The 15,031-nt window shown below is 39.3% G+C and overlaps 4 protein-coding genes across 4 annotated transcripts; 1 reads left to right on the plus strand and 3 right to left on the minus strand.

Annotated features, from left to right (window-relative positions):
- Positions 1 to 1,371: 1,371 nt before the first annotated feature.
- LOC136236786 (TNF receptor-associated factor 5-like) lies at positions 1,372 to 2,016 on the minus strand. The gene has a single exon (XM_066027021.1). It carries the CDS (start codon positions 2,014 to 2,016, stop codon positions 1,372 to 1,374), a length of 645 nt encoding a protein of 214 aa, XP_065883093.1.
- A 2-nt stretch (positions 2,017 to 2,018) lies between these two features.
- On the minus strand, positions 2,019 to 2,723 carry LOC136236787 (TNF receptor-associated factor 4-like). Its single transcript, XM_066027022.1, has one exon. The coding sequence runs from the start codon at positions 2,721 to 2,723 to the stop codon at positions 2,019 to 2,021; it is 705 nt and encodes a 234-aa protein (XP_065883094.1).
- A 7,025-nt stretch (positions 2,724 to 9,748) lies between these two features.
- On the plus strand, positions 9,749 to 11,382 carry LOC136268582 (TNF receptor-associated factor 4-like). The gene has a single exon (XM_066063960.1). The coding sequence runs from the start codon at positions 9,853 to 9,855 to the stop codon at positions 11,212 to 11,214; it is 1,362 nt and encodes a 453-aa protein (XP_065920032.1). The 5' UTR covers positions 9,749 to 9,852; the 3' UTR covers positions 11,215 to 11,382.
- Positions 11,304 to 14,980, minus strand: LOC136236788 (uncharacterized). Its single transcript, XM_066027023.1, has 2 exons — positions 12,605 to 14,980; positions 11,304 to 11,378 (listed from the first exon to the last, which is right to left on the minus strand). The coding sequence occupies exons 1-2, from the start codon at positions 14,978 to 14,980 to the stop codon at positions 11,304 to 11,306; spliced, it is 2,451 nt and encodes an 816-aa protein (XP_065883095.1).
- Positions 14,981 to 15,031: the final 51 nt, after the last annotated feature.

Consider the following 15,031-nt stretch of genomic DNA (forward strand, 5'->3'; position numbering starts at 1 on the left):
AATGTTTTCTAGATGATATATCGTGACTTATTACATAAACATTTCTATGTCGCAGCATCCCTACCACAGAATGGTATAAGTCAAGGGTATATATGTGTACTTCTACTGTCCACCAACTATAAGCTTCTCAAAACAGTTTCCACCACTGATTTGATCAAAATTCCATTGCTGCTACCTAGTTTAATAGCAAGAGGTTATATTCTTACTGTATTCTCATACTCCTGTTGTGAAATTCCACTAAAAGCTGGTTTATTGCATCATAATCAGTGGCGGATCTAGGAATTTATAAAGGGGGTTTCCAGTTTAGAAGGTGGAGATATATATTGACATGAGATACGCAAACGTTTGCACTACATCGTCTGGTTTGGTAAGGTGAGACCAAAAAAAAAAAAAAAAAAAAAAAAAAAAAGGTCACAGCCTAGTAATAGTACATAAAATATATTAAAAACTTCCTACACACTACTTTAGTAGCTACTGTGACTGCTCTAATTACAGTATCTCGATCGAGACGCACGCCGCGATAATTAAAACATTTAATTGTTACGCAATCATTTTTCAAAGGGGGTTTCCGTGGAAACCAATGAAACCCCCCTGGATCCGCCACTGATAATTATGGCTATCGATCTTGCCAGAGTTTGCCTGGTAATATACTAGCGTAGATGGCTAGATGTAAATAGCAACCAACTGCAGGTTGTTTGTAAAGGAGTAACTTGCACCACAGAATAGTATAAGTGGGTATGTATGTAATATGTGTGCTTTAACAGTCTATCCTATTTTCAAAAAAAAAAATCTTTTTTGTGGTCCTAGCTAGTGTATAGGTTGAAGTCAAAAGGAAGTAGGAATCAATCAACTGAAGGCCAGGTAGTCTTTGCAAAGGCGTGGTCTTTGTAGCAAGGTGGCTTGTAGCTGTTTTCTAGAGTGGGCAATTGCACACAATGGATATACCAGAAACTGGAATGAAAGATGATCAAAACTCAGGTATAAGTGGGGCTATATTCATCCATACAAAAAATGCACTGAAAATGAAATTGTTTATAAACAATGACTTCTAACTATACATTTAAGAGTTTTCATTCAAGGATGCATCCTGTGTGCCTATAGGTGAGGTTCATCTATATACCACAGGCTATTGTAGTTTAGTATAAGCTCACATGCACTTGATCATAAGGGCTACATTTACAATATTAAAGTCTAGTCTAGTCTGTATGTATACATTCTTTCCCAGTGGAAATACCTGAAATTCACTGAACACACTTATAAAATCACTTTGCAACAACAGAATTCCTTCTCATATTAATTAATGCATGTGGGTATTTTAAATGCTCTATTAGAGTATCTCAATCCCATGCAAATTTTTGTCTACTAAAGTGTTTACAGTTTACTAATTTTAAAGAAAACACAATCCTCTCTGATGTACTGGCATGTGGAAGTGAGCTTGTGTAGATCCCTATTGGAGATGAAATTATCAAATCCGTTGCCAGTGGCAGCTCTGTCACCATCAATCACTCTTTCAGCAGAACCAGCTTGGGTATCATCATTAAAAGACAATTTAATTTGGTAGTGATCCCAATCCCTGATCTGGTTCAAAAGTGTCACTGAAAATCTTCCCCTCAGTGGCCATGTTAGCTCATCATCATAAGGACCCTTCATGAGATAGAGGTGTATTGACATGTGAGTACCTTTAGCGTCGCCATCACCAGCTGCATTAACACGTAAACACATCTTATATGCTTTGTCACTGCTATAGAAAGAGTCACTGAACCAGTCACTACTTGTTTTCTTTTTGTACTTGCAACTGTATTGAGGCATCTTCACAATCACCGGACAAGTAATTGGTGTGGTAACTGCAATGTGAATTGGAGTTTGTGCTGACACGATCATTTTACTTCCTGTGCACTTATGTACCAATTCCTTCACCACAGCTTCTAAATTGCTGAGTCTAGTCTCAGTGCTGGCCAGTGTAGCTCTAGTGTAAGCTAATGTGTCTTCAGTAATGCTTAACTTTAGTTTAGTCATTCTCAAATGTTCCTCTGTGTTTTCATCATTGTGATCCTTTTTCTCTTACGCATCATCCTCTCCACACAGCCGACATTGTGATATTCACACTGGACCATCTCAAGAGGACACTCCTTCCTGTGTGCTTCCATGTCTTCACGAAGGATACTCCCTGCCTCACAGTTATTTGGACAGGGAAGGGGGAGCTTGGAACACTGTTCCTTGTGTTCTCCTTCAATGACATCGTATTCTCCTGTAATGCAACAATGCTGACAGTCAACAATACGACGTGGACATTTGTTCTCAACATGATTGGTCAGATATCGTCGTTGTATCATCACACCACATTCTAGGGTGCAGTCTACCTCCTCAAACTGACAACCATCACTATTTCCAAGGTGATCGGTGATGTCACTTAGTTCACCCTGCCACTCACAGCCAATCTCTTTGTTTGTGCAAATCGCCTGAAAGCTTTTAATTTCTCGATCAGCTTGTTTGTTGGGTACCACAGCAACTGTATCTCCACACATTGGACAGGGTAACAAAACAATTGCGGGCTCTAGGAATTCAGCTACACAAGATTTACAGCAGTTGTGCCCACAGCACACACTCAAATAAGGTTCTTTACATAAACGATGACACATCTTGCACACATACCGATCGTGTGGAGGGTTAACAACCAGCCTGCATTCGTCGTATCCGCCCGGATCTTGAGTGGGTGTGGCCATCGCTACTAGCTTTGCAGCACTTCCCCAACACGATGTTACCAGTGTGTAATAGTTGTTGAACGTGGAGTAGCCAAATCTCACTGAATAGCTGTGCAGCCGCACCCTACTTGTTCGTTTAAAAATTGTACCATGCACGCATGCGCATGATTATAAAAAACTATAGTTAGGATTTATTTTGTATTTAGAAAATTAAATATTATTTGGGTCCTATCAAGAAAAACGTTTTGGTTGATTTCCTGTACTGAACACTTATGTACATGGCATCATGTAGATAGGCCCTGGCCATATTATCTGGCTATATATTTAGGAACAATATTTCAAATCAAGTTGGGTACAATAAATTTTTAATTGTAATTTCCTTGCCACGCCCATTTTTGGCATTTGCCATATGTGGTCGCGTGAATCCGAGGACACACCACACTTTATTTGTTCATGCCTTTTTCATCAATAATGATGGTTTCTCTCTCTTTATGTTCTGTGTATACTGTACCATGATTAATTTTCTAACTGAGTCTCAACTCAGTGCATGATGATTCTTTAGCTACTTCCAGCAAAATCATTAATAGAACAGATACTTAACTGTGTTTTTCACATGCACATGTTCAACTTCAAGAGTTCACTTTGGTTCAGTGTCAAAATTAAATTATAGCTTGGTTGAGCGCCCAGAATCTGCATGGATTCTTCAATAACCATGCAGGCCACTTATAGTTATAGTCCAACAATTGTGGCCATGGTGTGTGTAATTGTCATACTATTAATAACTAGCTAGTTTGCAATCATTTGTTACTATCTTTCAGTATCAGATTTTGGGTTTCCAAGACTGCAGCACAGGCGATTCTAAGGGGCCCCCCTGCTGAAAAATTTCTCAAGGAAAAGTTGTAGTATAGATTGGCATTGTTATATTTTTAGCATTTTTCATGAATTTAGACTGTTACGGTATAGTCACGGGCAATCATTCAAAATTTTGAATGCCTATCGATTCTTTTTGAGAAGTCCATAAAACCAGTCTAGCAGGGTGAAAAGTTTGAAATGAAGGTGAAGCCCTTCATATTTAATGTTTTTATGTAGCTACAGTGTAGTTTGAGGCAGGTGGAACACTACAATTGTTGTAGTAACACAAGTAAGCCAGCCCGTACATCGCTCAGTTCCAGCTGTCACTACCATGTTTTTCCGCCGCCAAATACAGCAAAAGCTGTAGGTTGTATTGGCATTTCTAGGGCATATTGATACTGCATATTAAATTTGTTAGGTCCTGTGGAAGCGTTTTTGGCGTGTTTCTATTTTTTTTTTTTATTTACCTATACTGTACAACTTCAGAAATGAAGAAAAATGTACAGACAAATCACAAAAAAAAAAATAATAATAATTCAATACAATAAGTAAATTATAATTTAATTATAGATTTAAATACTTCAAGTGAATTAGAGTCTTTAGCTAGGTTAGGTAAATCATTCCAAAGTGAAATTGTTGCTGGAAAAAATGAGGACTGATATGAGGTCTTTGATGCTTGCAATGATAGGAGGTTAAAAGGATGATAATTTCTTGTACTGGAATATGTTGCAAAGTTAGTATACAAATCAAATGGGATATCAATTTCATTGTGGATAATTTTGTACATCATGGATAATCTTAATTTTAATCGTCTGCTTTCAAGTGATTCCCAGTCCAGCTGGTCCATAAGGTTAGTTACGCTAACAGTAGGGTCACGTGTGTATGTATTGGTCACAAACCGGGCTGCTCTTCGTTGTATCTGCTCTAACCGGGATATTAAGGTAGACTGCCAGGGTGCCCACACTGTTGCAGCATATTCGAGTTGGGAACGAATAAATACGGTGTATGCTAATTTCTTAGCATGGATTAAGGCACATGAGATATTACATTTGAGAAATCCCAATGTTTTGTTGGCTTTAGCTGTTATGTAGTTGACATGCATGTTCCATTTTAGGTCTGATTGGATGATGACACCTAAGTACTTGCAACTGTCAACTTGGGACAAGGGAGAGTTATCCATGTAATAGGTTCTTGAGATAGTATAAAGCTTACTTAGGGTTACACTCATGCTGTGACATTTATCTACGTTGAGTTTCATTTGCCATATCGAGGCCCATTCCATAAAGGAGTTAATGTCGCTTTGGAGTAAAATAGCATCTTCTGTACATTTAATTTGTCTGTATAAGTTTCTCCCCAGTGACTCAGATACAAGCCTTCAAAGAGCTTGTTTCACCCGAAAAAACTACTAAAAGTTCAATAAAACGTCTATACTACCAGTAACTTAAAAAATCGCTTCCATAGGACCTAGATATTTTAGTTGTTTAGCCACTTGTGTTGAAATTATAAGGATTCAGTAATCTGTTAGTCTGGTTTTTGGCGGCGCGTTTTTATAAAACATCGCTCTATTGTAGACCACACACCCTAGAACAGTCGTTGTTCTGTAGTAAAAACAAACAAGCACAATTAATTGTATTGCTAACACAACACAGTTGTTGAAATTATTTATCCCTGCTTGGTTTAAAGCAGGTTTGGTAATTTGTTCCGCCCACGCATTTTAAACTATTCCGTAATCTTAAGCCTTCAAATTGAAAAAATCCTGAAGTTTCTGGGGGTGTACCCCCAGACACCACTGAATTCAGTTTTCCTTTATATTATAGCCAATAAAATAATAGTCATGCTTAACACATGTATGGAAATTGAAATACTATAGTATAGCTATAGAATTTTGTGGTAAACATATGGACCAGACCTGTTGGGACAAAATCTATTAGCTATATGGCGGTTTTTCTATTGTTCCCTTAATTCGGAGAGTTTGTTCAGAGTTACCTCTGAAAGAGGAAAACCTCTTTTTTATTATAGCAAAAGTGGCAAAAAGTTCTTGGTCTCAAAGTCAGTGTCCATATAGACAGCTAGAGGTTCCACTGTATACTCCTTCCATATGGAGTTGGAGGTAAGGTGATGTTTAGGTGAGTGTAGTAGGATCTAACATAGCTACATATCTGTATATAGGCATTGACCCAATCTGATGAACCATGCATGCATGCCTACAATACAATTAACATCTTTATACCATGTATATAAGACCAAAGATTTGAAGCCTTAACAAAACAGTTACATGAACCACAGGCAAAATAGAACATCTCATGCAGCCAGCTTAGAGATATGGGTGGATGAGCCATCACATTTTGATAAAATTTGATGTAATAAATATGAGAAAAATTGGCAAATAAGTATGAGCAATGTTGGTTATTTGTTTTTAAGTTGATATTCTTGCATGTTTGAATCAAAATAGCTATACAGTTTCGTAAGTATAACAGCTTCAGTTGTGAAACTTTAAAAATTGCTTATGTCACCTCTATATGACATGTGATATAAAAATTTCTATGTCATGGCATCCCTATAGTTTGAATTTGGATTTTTGATAGCTATTTATAGCTATTGAAATGCATGGTTTACAAAGCATATAAATTGACGGTAAGGTGTACTAAGCAAAATATGGTATAATATTGTTATAATTTACAAAACTTGTCAGTTGATGACATTTGATTGCGATTGTTCTTTTAGAGTAGTGACTGCTCTATTAGAGTATCTCAATCTTTAGCACAAAAATTCGACCTTATTTGCACCATAGATTTATAAACCCCATTTATAAATCTATGTTTAAATGTCAGAGCGTCGAGCTTACCATACTGCAGTGCAAGTCTTTAAAATACTTCATAAAGTCTCCCCATCTTATTTACAAGGACTGTTCTCTTATAGTGTTGATGTTACAGGCCATGTTGGGAGAAATCCCCACAGACTCTTTGTTCCAGCAGTAAGGACAAATTATGGTAAACGATCAATAAAGTATCGTGGAACTTCCATTTGGAATCGTCTGCAAAATGATTTGTACTGAACCATATAGGTGGTACTATAATATTTATGACTGAACTGTTAAGCAATTTAAATCGGCTTTATTTTGTGCTAGTATGTAAAGTGTTTTGTTTTGTTGTAGCTATGTGTGTGCTCATATTGTAACTTATTGTACGCATTTTGTTACAGGGCACAGCTGAAGAACAGCCTCTATATTGGCTGATGCTGTCTTCCCTGTATAAGTACAAATGTTCAGCACATACAGGGGCGGTTTCTGATCTGAAATAGCGCGCGCCCCTACGATTCGTCTGGTTGATAAAATTTATAGTCTCGTGTCCAGACCTCACCCACTGCGTTGAGTAGGGTCTGGTCAGTCTGGGGTCTGGGGTCTGGTGACATTCGCAGGAGTTTTGGGCCCTACGCCATTTTTCTTTTCTGACCAATCGGACGTATTGATTCAGGTACAACGCGATTTGATAGGCTGGAACTAGGAAAATGGCCGACTACAGCTATGGATACAATAGTCTCGTGCCCAGACCCCACCCACTGCGTTGAATAAGGTCTGGTGACATTTGCAGGAGTTTTGGGCCCTACGCCATTTTTCTTTTTCTGACCAATCGGACGCCTTGATTCAGGTACAATGCGATTTGATAGGCTGGAACTAGGAAAATGGCCGACTATAGCTATGGATACAAATGCGTAAACAATATGGCGGCGGGCCCAAAAACATAGTGTAAGTCACCAGACCCTACTCAACGCAGTAGGTGGGGTCTGGGCACGAGACTATGGATACAAATGCGTAAACAATATGGCGGCAGGCCCAAAAACAAAGCGTAAGTCACCAGACCCTACTCAACCAGTGGGTGGGGTCTGGGCACGAGACTATAAAATTTACAGAGAGTCATACATACTGTATTATATTATGACTCTTTCTATTGGCAAAACTTCATACTTTTACCTCTGAAATCACCTTCATATAGCGTTTGCAACCTTTTCTTTTCTTTTTGTCTTCAACTTGCAGCTAGGCTGAAGTTGCAATTCCAGAGAACTAGAAATCCCCCTCTGAAAATTTCTAGATCCACCCCTGACATATAGTGTACAGTTTTATAACTTTCTCGCCGGTCAGGTGCATTGATTATGATTAAGATTAAAGTACCAGTACAGGGGCGGATCTAGGATTTATAAAAGGGGGGGGGGGGGAGGGGGGCTAACTCAAGGTCTAATCTCTTGGGTAGATGTGTGCGAAGCACACTTCCCAGCATGCGAAGTATGCTGGAACTAGGGGGGGGGGGGGGGGGGGTCTGGGGGCATATCCCCCCAGGAAAATTTTGAAAAATAGATGCTAAAATACTGCAATTTGGAGACATTTCCACATAATAATGTTTTCTGCCTGTAGATATTTTGTATACTGCCTTTAGATTATAGGTATGGCTCTCTGAAGCATTTTGCTAATGAAAAAGTTTGGATAGGTACAGACAACCAAGTACATGATGCACCCCTCTCACAATTGCACAACACTGAATAGGTGCATGTTAGAATAATAATGTTGAAAGTGGAAAATTTTGAAATTTGAACAATACAAGATTGAATCTGAGAGCATTTTCAATGGAAATTGTGTAGCTACCTGAATTAAGTATTGCCATATATATTAACTAGCTACACAAGTGGATGAATAAAGCCCTTTAAACAAACCAATGCACTTCATTGTATGTATAGGTGCAGGCAGATTTGGAAAAATTCCATAACAGAACCTAGTCTCGCGCAGCCAGACTACTATTTCTCCCCACGGCGCTTATCGATTAGAGATTATAAGCGCCTGATCGAAATGCAGGCGCTTATAATCTCTAATCGATAAGCGCCGTGGGGAGAAATAGTGGTCTGGCTGCGCGAGACTAAACAGAACCTACTACATGTTTCCAGTGAATGTTCTATTAGAGTAGTTAGCTGACTGCTCTATTAGAGTATCTCGATCTTGTACACTTCCAATGCTGATTCGAGTTCTTGTTGCATAAACTTTAGCATAAATCCACTGATAATACCTTGGAAAGATGTTTATAAGGTGGTTTTATGAGTATTTGTATTATCAATGATCATATAATTATGCTAAGACAAAATTTCATTATAATACTCAGCATATTGATCAAGTAAAGCCTAAATATGAGGGGGGGGGGGGGGGGGGGGGGTTCAGCCCCCTAAGCCCCCCCCCCTGCAGTAAAGGCACAGCCTGTATACCGGATCTGCACACAATAGTACAATTAGCTAACCATTATAGCTACAAAAGTAAATCTTAAATCAAATAAGTAATTATCTAATAAGGATTTAAAATTATTTACAGAATTTAGGTTGACTCTCGCGTTGACTACAACTGCAGGCAAAGCGTTCCAATCATTAATTAACCTATTAAAAAAATATTTTGATCGACAGTTCAATCTTGAGTGACATTTGAAAAGCTTAAACTGATGCCCCCATTGTAATGCATTGGTAGCCTGTTGGCTTTCTGGTACTTCTGAATACAGTGTGAATGCATGATTCCTATTTCTGGTACCAATATGGTCCTGCAGGTCCCGACCCCCTCCCATCTCATGACTATCAGGGCCAGCGGCGGAGGAAGTAGTTGATATGAGGGGGGGCTCCGCTGGGCTGACCCAGACTTATTTCTATAGTTTGGTAAGGTGAGACCAAAAAAAAAAAAAAAAAAAAAAAAAAAAGGTCACAACCAACTGACAAGAGTTTTCCACCTCACCAGCTACCATTTCTAGCTGATAAACTACATAAAAATCCTTACATAGCTCGCTACACACTGAATACTTTATTAGAGTGACTGCTCTATTAGAGTATCTCGATCTTTATCACGGTCTTCAAGAAAGATAATTTCGGTGTGATATCATTCTGAGGGGGGGCTAAGCCCCCCCTCAGCAGACCGAAGGGGGGCTTTAGCCCCCTAGCCCCCCCCTTTCCGCCGCCTATGATCAGGGCTAAACACCCCTACTACGATCCGTCTACGCTATCTCGCTAGATGAGCCAGAGTTATCAGGGCTAACCACCTCTACTACGAAAGAAGATGCTGTAGACTTTCAGTGCTGGTTACTGTAAAGCACTAATTACAATAACAAGAAACTGAAACATTTTGCATACACGTCAGTGCTAGCTCGCGTGTAAAAGCGCGCCAATGCTAGGGAGTGGCGTCCGGCGGGCATTACCCATATGCATACATTCACAGCATATCCATACGTGGATCTTGCGTACACAAGACATTTGTTCATTGACGAGGCGCCGGAGAAAGCGGATGGCAATAGCCACACCCGTTACAGGCGGGTATGGGTACAGGCTGGTTGACAGACCACACGATCGATATATGTGCAAGTTGTGTCATCGTATATGTAGAGACCCTTATTTGAGTGTGTGCTGTGGGCACAACTGTTGTAAATGCTGCGTGGCTGAATTCCTACATGCTCCTACTTCGCACCCATGTCCGATTTGTAATCACGCTTGTGATGACGAAACGGACAGTCTGCGCAGTCGGTCTCGTATGGTACCCAACAAACAGGCAGATAGAGAAATTAAGAGCCTTCGCGTGATTTGTACTAACCAGGAGAATGGCTGTGAATGGCAGGGTAAGCTAAATGACATCATTGATCACCTTGGAAACAGTGATGGTTGTCAGTTTGAGGGGGTAGAATGCACCCTAGAATGTGGTGTGATGACACAACGACGATATCTGACCAATCACATTAAGAACAAGTGTCCACGTCGTAATGTTGACTGCCAGCATTGCCACATTACGGGAGAATACCATTTTATTGACGGTGAACACAAGGAACAGTGCCTTAAGTTTCCCCTTTCATGTCCAAACAACTGTGAAGCAGAGACTGTTGTTCGTGAAGACATGGAAGCACACAGGAAGGAATGTCCCCTTGAGATAATCCATTGCGAATATTATAGTATGGGGTGTGAAAAGAGGATGGAGCGTAAGAGAAGGAAGAAGCACAACGAGGAAAATATGGAGGAACATTTGAGGATGACCAAACTGAAATTAAGCATTACCGAAAACACACTGGCACATACTAAAGCCACCACTGAAAACAGACTCAATGATTTAGAAGCTGTGGTGAAGGAATTGGTACACAAGGGCACAGGAGACAAAATGATTGTGTCGGCAAAAACTCCGATTCACTTAGCAGTAACCACACCAATGACTTGTCCAGTGATTGTAAAGATGTCTCAGTACAGCAAATACAGGAAGACACCCAATGATTGGTATAGCGATTCCTTTTATAGCAGTGATAAAGCATACAAGATGCGTTTACGTGTTAATGTAGCTGGTGATGGCGACGCTAAAGGTACTCACATGTCAGTACACCTCTATCTCATGAAGGGTCCTTATGATGATGAGCTAACATGGCCACTTAGGGGAAGATTTGCAGTGACACTTTTGAACCAGATAAGTGATCGGGATCACCACCAAATTAGAGTGTCATATGACAATTACACTCGAGCTAGTTCTGCTGGAAGAGTGATTGATGGTAAAAAAGCTGCCAGAGGTTGGGGGTACGACCAGTTCATCTCCAACAGAGATCTTTACAAGGTCACACCCACATGCCAGTACATTAGAGATGATAGTGTTTTCTTTAAAATTACTAAACTGTAGACATGTTAACACTATGACAGTTGCTGTATACATTTTTAAGGGTTGTAAGGAACAGTGTCCTATATAGCCAGCCCAAGCATTGATGCAGTTTATGGACTGGCTCCTGATATTACAGTAGCCACAATTATGTGATCAATTAATGTCATAATTAAAAGAGTAATAAACTAAGGTTAAGAGAATAGTATAAATGAAGACTTAAAACACTAACACCCTAGCTACACACAGTCATGTAAGTAATGTAAACTATTGAGTACCATGAAAATTGAAATGGTTCACAGTTCTGGAACCGGAAAATGTTGGCACTAGAATCACTTTTCTGTATTACTGAAAACTAGTACAAGTCATGCATAATGCTAACTAATACAAGCACACCATAATTTTATACAATTAACACATCCCATGAATCATGTAGTTCGCACCTGTGAATGGTGTAACTAATTGCTTTACCTTGAACTTCAACTGTTTCACAAACACTCTTATTAAAGTTATTTTATAGTATAGGACATGTAATGGTAGTGATGTTGGTTTTCAGAGTTGTGGAAATCAACTTATTTTTTTATTATTGCAAGTTAAACTTAAGAGTTGAGTGTGAAACACACCATAGGGCAACTCCAGTGCTGTAAAGAGCTGTGACAATTAACCAATGAATCGACCAGTTATTTTTATAAATTCAGTTATCTTTCTTTCTCATAACCAATCTCTAATATTTTCACTCAAAATGTTTGGTTTGGGTGCTCTTTTCATTCTTCAACATTGATATCACACTTGTACGTAGGATTCAGCTTTACGCATAATGACTTGCTGCCTATTACTTTGGCCACTACAAATATAATCAACTATAAATTTTAAGGTGCATGTAGCTTAAAAATTAGCATAAAAATTAGAGAAAATTTCGTTAAGTTCAGTTAACTGGATAACCGGCAGTTATGATTTGCCCAGTAACTGGTTATGGTATTCTGTCCAGTTTCACAGCTCTAGCTGTAAGGCAAGATAGAGAGAGAACCATCACTAATAATTGATGAGAAAACATGCATGATTACAAACAAATTATATATTATGTGTTATGTGTCCTCGGACAACATGCGACCACATGTCTGACCAACAGTGGACAGCAGTGGGCATGGCAAGGAAAAAAAAAATTATATTTAAGTACAAAACTAAAGTTACAGCTTAAATTATATACAGATTAAAAACAGTCCGGGTTGATTGTCCATTCTTTAGAGTTCCTACCATAAAATATTCTCTGTGAAGCAGAAATTGAGGCACTGGCCATCTTGAACAAAAGATTTCTAGCACTTCCCTTGGAAAATAGGGATACTTGCTGGGTAAAATTTATCACATCCTTAATTGCAGCAATAGAACTAGGTTGAAAATGGCCCAAAACACTGACTTCCACAGTTCTGTAGCAGTGAGGAATCTTCAAACGATCCAATTCAGCCAAAAGCTGTACATACTCAGGTTTATAAAGTTTGCGGTTGTGTGCAGACTCCAAATGATGTATTGAGTCCAATGGACATGTAAGCTCTATAATGCCCATCGATGCAGAGTGTCTGTTATAGATGACAACATCGGGTCTGTAAGGAGTGACTAAGACATTGGAGGGGATGGTTTCAGGAGGAGAGTCATTAAAACGATGTCCCTGCAGGTCCGCATAGACACTGACCATCTGGCAATCAGAAAAGAGAGTAATTAACTGAGAAATTAAAGTGAACAGTACTTGATTATGTCTATAGGTGTACCTTTGTTGGGATAGTGCTATTGGGCAACCACCTAAAATATGAGCGGTAGTTGGCCGGTTAGAGTCACAAAGGGTACACTTGGCACCACACTGTATGTGCCAGCGACGCAGGTTAACAGCAGTAGGCAGAGTGTCCGAGGATGCTCTCAACAAGAAAGAAAGTTGCCCAGGGTGAAATCCAGTCATTAACTTATTCCATGTTCTGCAGCTAGTTTCTAACCTAGCAGAATCCAAAAATTTGCATTGCACAGTGAGTTGATTGAGATGGGCTTCACTGTCAGAAGTAATTTTACTAGTCAAATCATCCTTAGCTCTCTTGTAAAGAGACCGTGCCGATGGCATATCGGACAATTGGCTTTGGGCAGCCGACAATATGGAATAATCTTGATTCTGGAACTGCAGAAAATCATTACCAAGATGGAGATGCAAGCCCAATTCCTGCAGCTGAGGATCAGATGATGCACAGATACATGAAAGCAAACTAAGTTTTGCCTCTCTTGACACACAAGAGACACTGGGGCAACAAATTCCCGGATAGTATAGGATTACCCGAGTAGCATTCCTTGGAAGCTGTAACCATTTCTTAAGATAACGACTGACCATAGATTCGAGTTGTTTAATAGTATGGTTAGTGATTGCATCAACACATAGATGGAATCTTAACAGTGACAAGATGTAATTCCTATAAATCCAGAGCTTATACTCTCCCCTAACAGGAAGAGAATCAGTAGCTGTTAGTAAACCAGATAGACGAGAAGTCATATTCTTGTTTGCAATAGATTTGGTAGCTGACAAAGACACATCAATTAGTTTTCCCAGAAATTTTGTGCCACCCTCAGTAATCAATTTTGTGGTCCCACCTGATAACAGAATTCTCTGTGACAAATGTTTAGAGCCATCAAATAGAAATGAAACGCACTTTGAAGGCTTAAGTGTTAGATCCAAGTCTGCAGCTTTCTTGTCAATCTCTTGGAGCACAGAAGAATGGGTTTCCAAATTGGTGGAAATCAAGGTAGCATCATCGGCATAACCCTTCACTGAATGGGCAATTGAATCGACAAATTTTGGAGAAGATTTCCAACTGGATTTAACAGTGGCAGGTTTATCAGTAAGAGGCACAAACCTCTTTGCCCTCTTACCACAAGGTTTCCAGTCCACCTGGTGGAGGTCAACTTCTTCAAATACCATTGTATCTATGTCTTCCTTGTACACAAGTTTACATAAACCATTAAACAGATACTTGTCAATACGAGCTTTATACCAACCAGGTTCTTCATCACCACTCTCGGACCATTTAATGTATACAAAAGAACCAACAGGTGGTAGGCTATCACAATTAGGCACAGGAAGTTGAAATGTGTAGCCACATGGATTATTCAAAGAGTCTGCCAACTGTAGAAGTGGATTAAATACCAACAAAAATATCATAGGGGAAAGAGTATCTCCTTGAAATACTCCTCGTTGAAATGGTATCATAGCTGTCTCCCAGTGATCACTTGTAATTGTAACTGACAACTGTGAATAAAATGAAAAAACATAATTGAAAAAGGAGGAAGGTACTTTGACTGCCCTTAACATGTCAAAAATAAGATGGTGTGAAACAGAGCCGAAAGCATTCTTGAGGTCAATAAAAGTTACCATCAAAGGCTTTTTGTTTGACAGAGCATCTTGCATAATTGCTGATAAAGAGTAAATGTGTTCAAATACACCCGGCATGCCTGACACAAATCCTTTCTGTATGGTAGTATCCAAAACTCCATTTACTTTCAAATACGACTCTAACCGCCTACTAAGAATTTTGTGAAACAGTTTCCCAACCACCGATGTAAGGGCAATTGGACGAAAGTTTAAAGGGTCATGTCGATCTCCAGTTTTATATATCAGTTTAATACGAGCCTGGCCCCAACTTCCAGGAGCAGTTCCAGCATTCAGTATCTTATTAAATAATGTAGCCAAAAAGTGATGGGTGCATGGTAAATGAAATAAATGGTAATAAGTAAGCCCATCAGGACCAGGAGCTGATTTCATGGAACAATGACGAAGGCAGGACTTGATCAATGAAGGAGTAATCTAGAGATA

This window comes from Dysidea avara, chromosome 10 (genome assembly GCF_963678975.1).
Source record: "Dysidea avara chromosome 10, odDysAvar1.4, whole genome shotgun sequence".
Classification (NCBI taxonomy): domain Eukaryota; kingdom Metazoa; phylum Porifera; class Demospongiae; order Dictyoceratida; family Dysideidae; genus Dysidea; species Dysidea avara.

What these genes read in the sequence shown, in the direction of transcription:
- LOC136236786 (XM_066027021.1), bottom strand. Translation starts at nt 2,016, where the DNA reads ATGACTAAACTAAAGTTAAGCATTACTGAAGACACATTAGCTTACACT.
- LOC136236787 (XM_066027022.1), bottom strand. Translation starts at nt 2,723, where the DNA reads ATGGCCACACCCACTCAAGATCCGGGCGGATACGACGAATGCAGGCTG.
- LOC136268582 (XM_066063960.1), top strand. Translation starts at nt 9,853, where the DNA reads ATGGCAATAGCCACACCCGTTACAGGCGGGTATGGGTACAGGCTGGTT.
- LOC136236788 (XM_066027023.1), bottom strand. Translation starts at nt 14,980, where the DNA reads ATGAAATCAGCTCCTGGTCCTGATGGGCTTACTTATTACCATTTATTT. An exon ending in ACTGCTACAGAACTGTGGAA is followed by an intron (nt 11,379 to 12,604) that starts GTCAGTGTTTTG and finishes TCTTAACCTTAG; the next exon opens with TTTATTACTCTTTTAATTAT.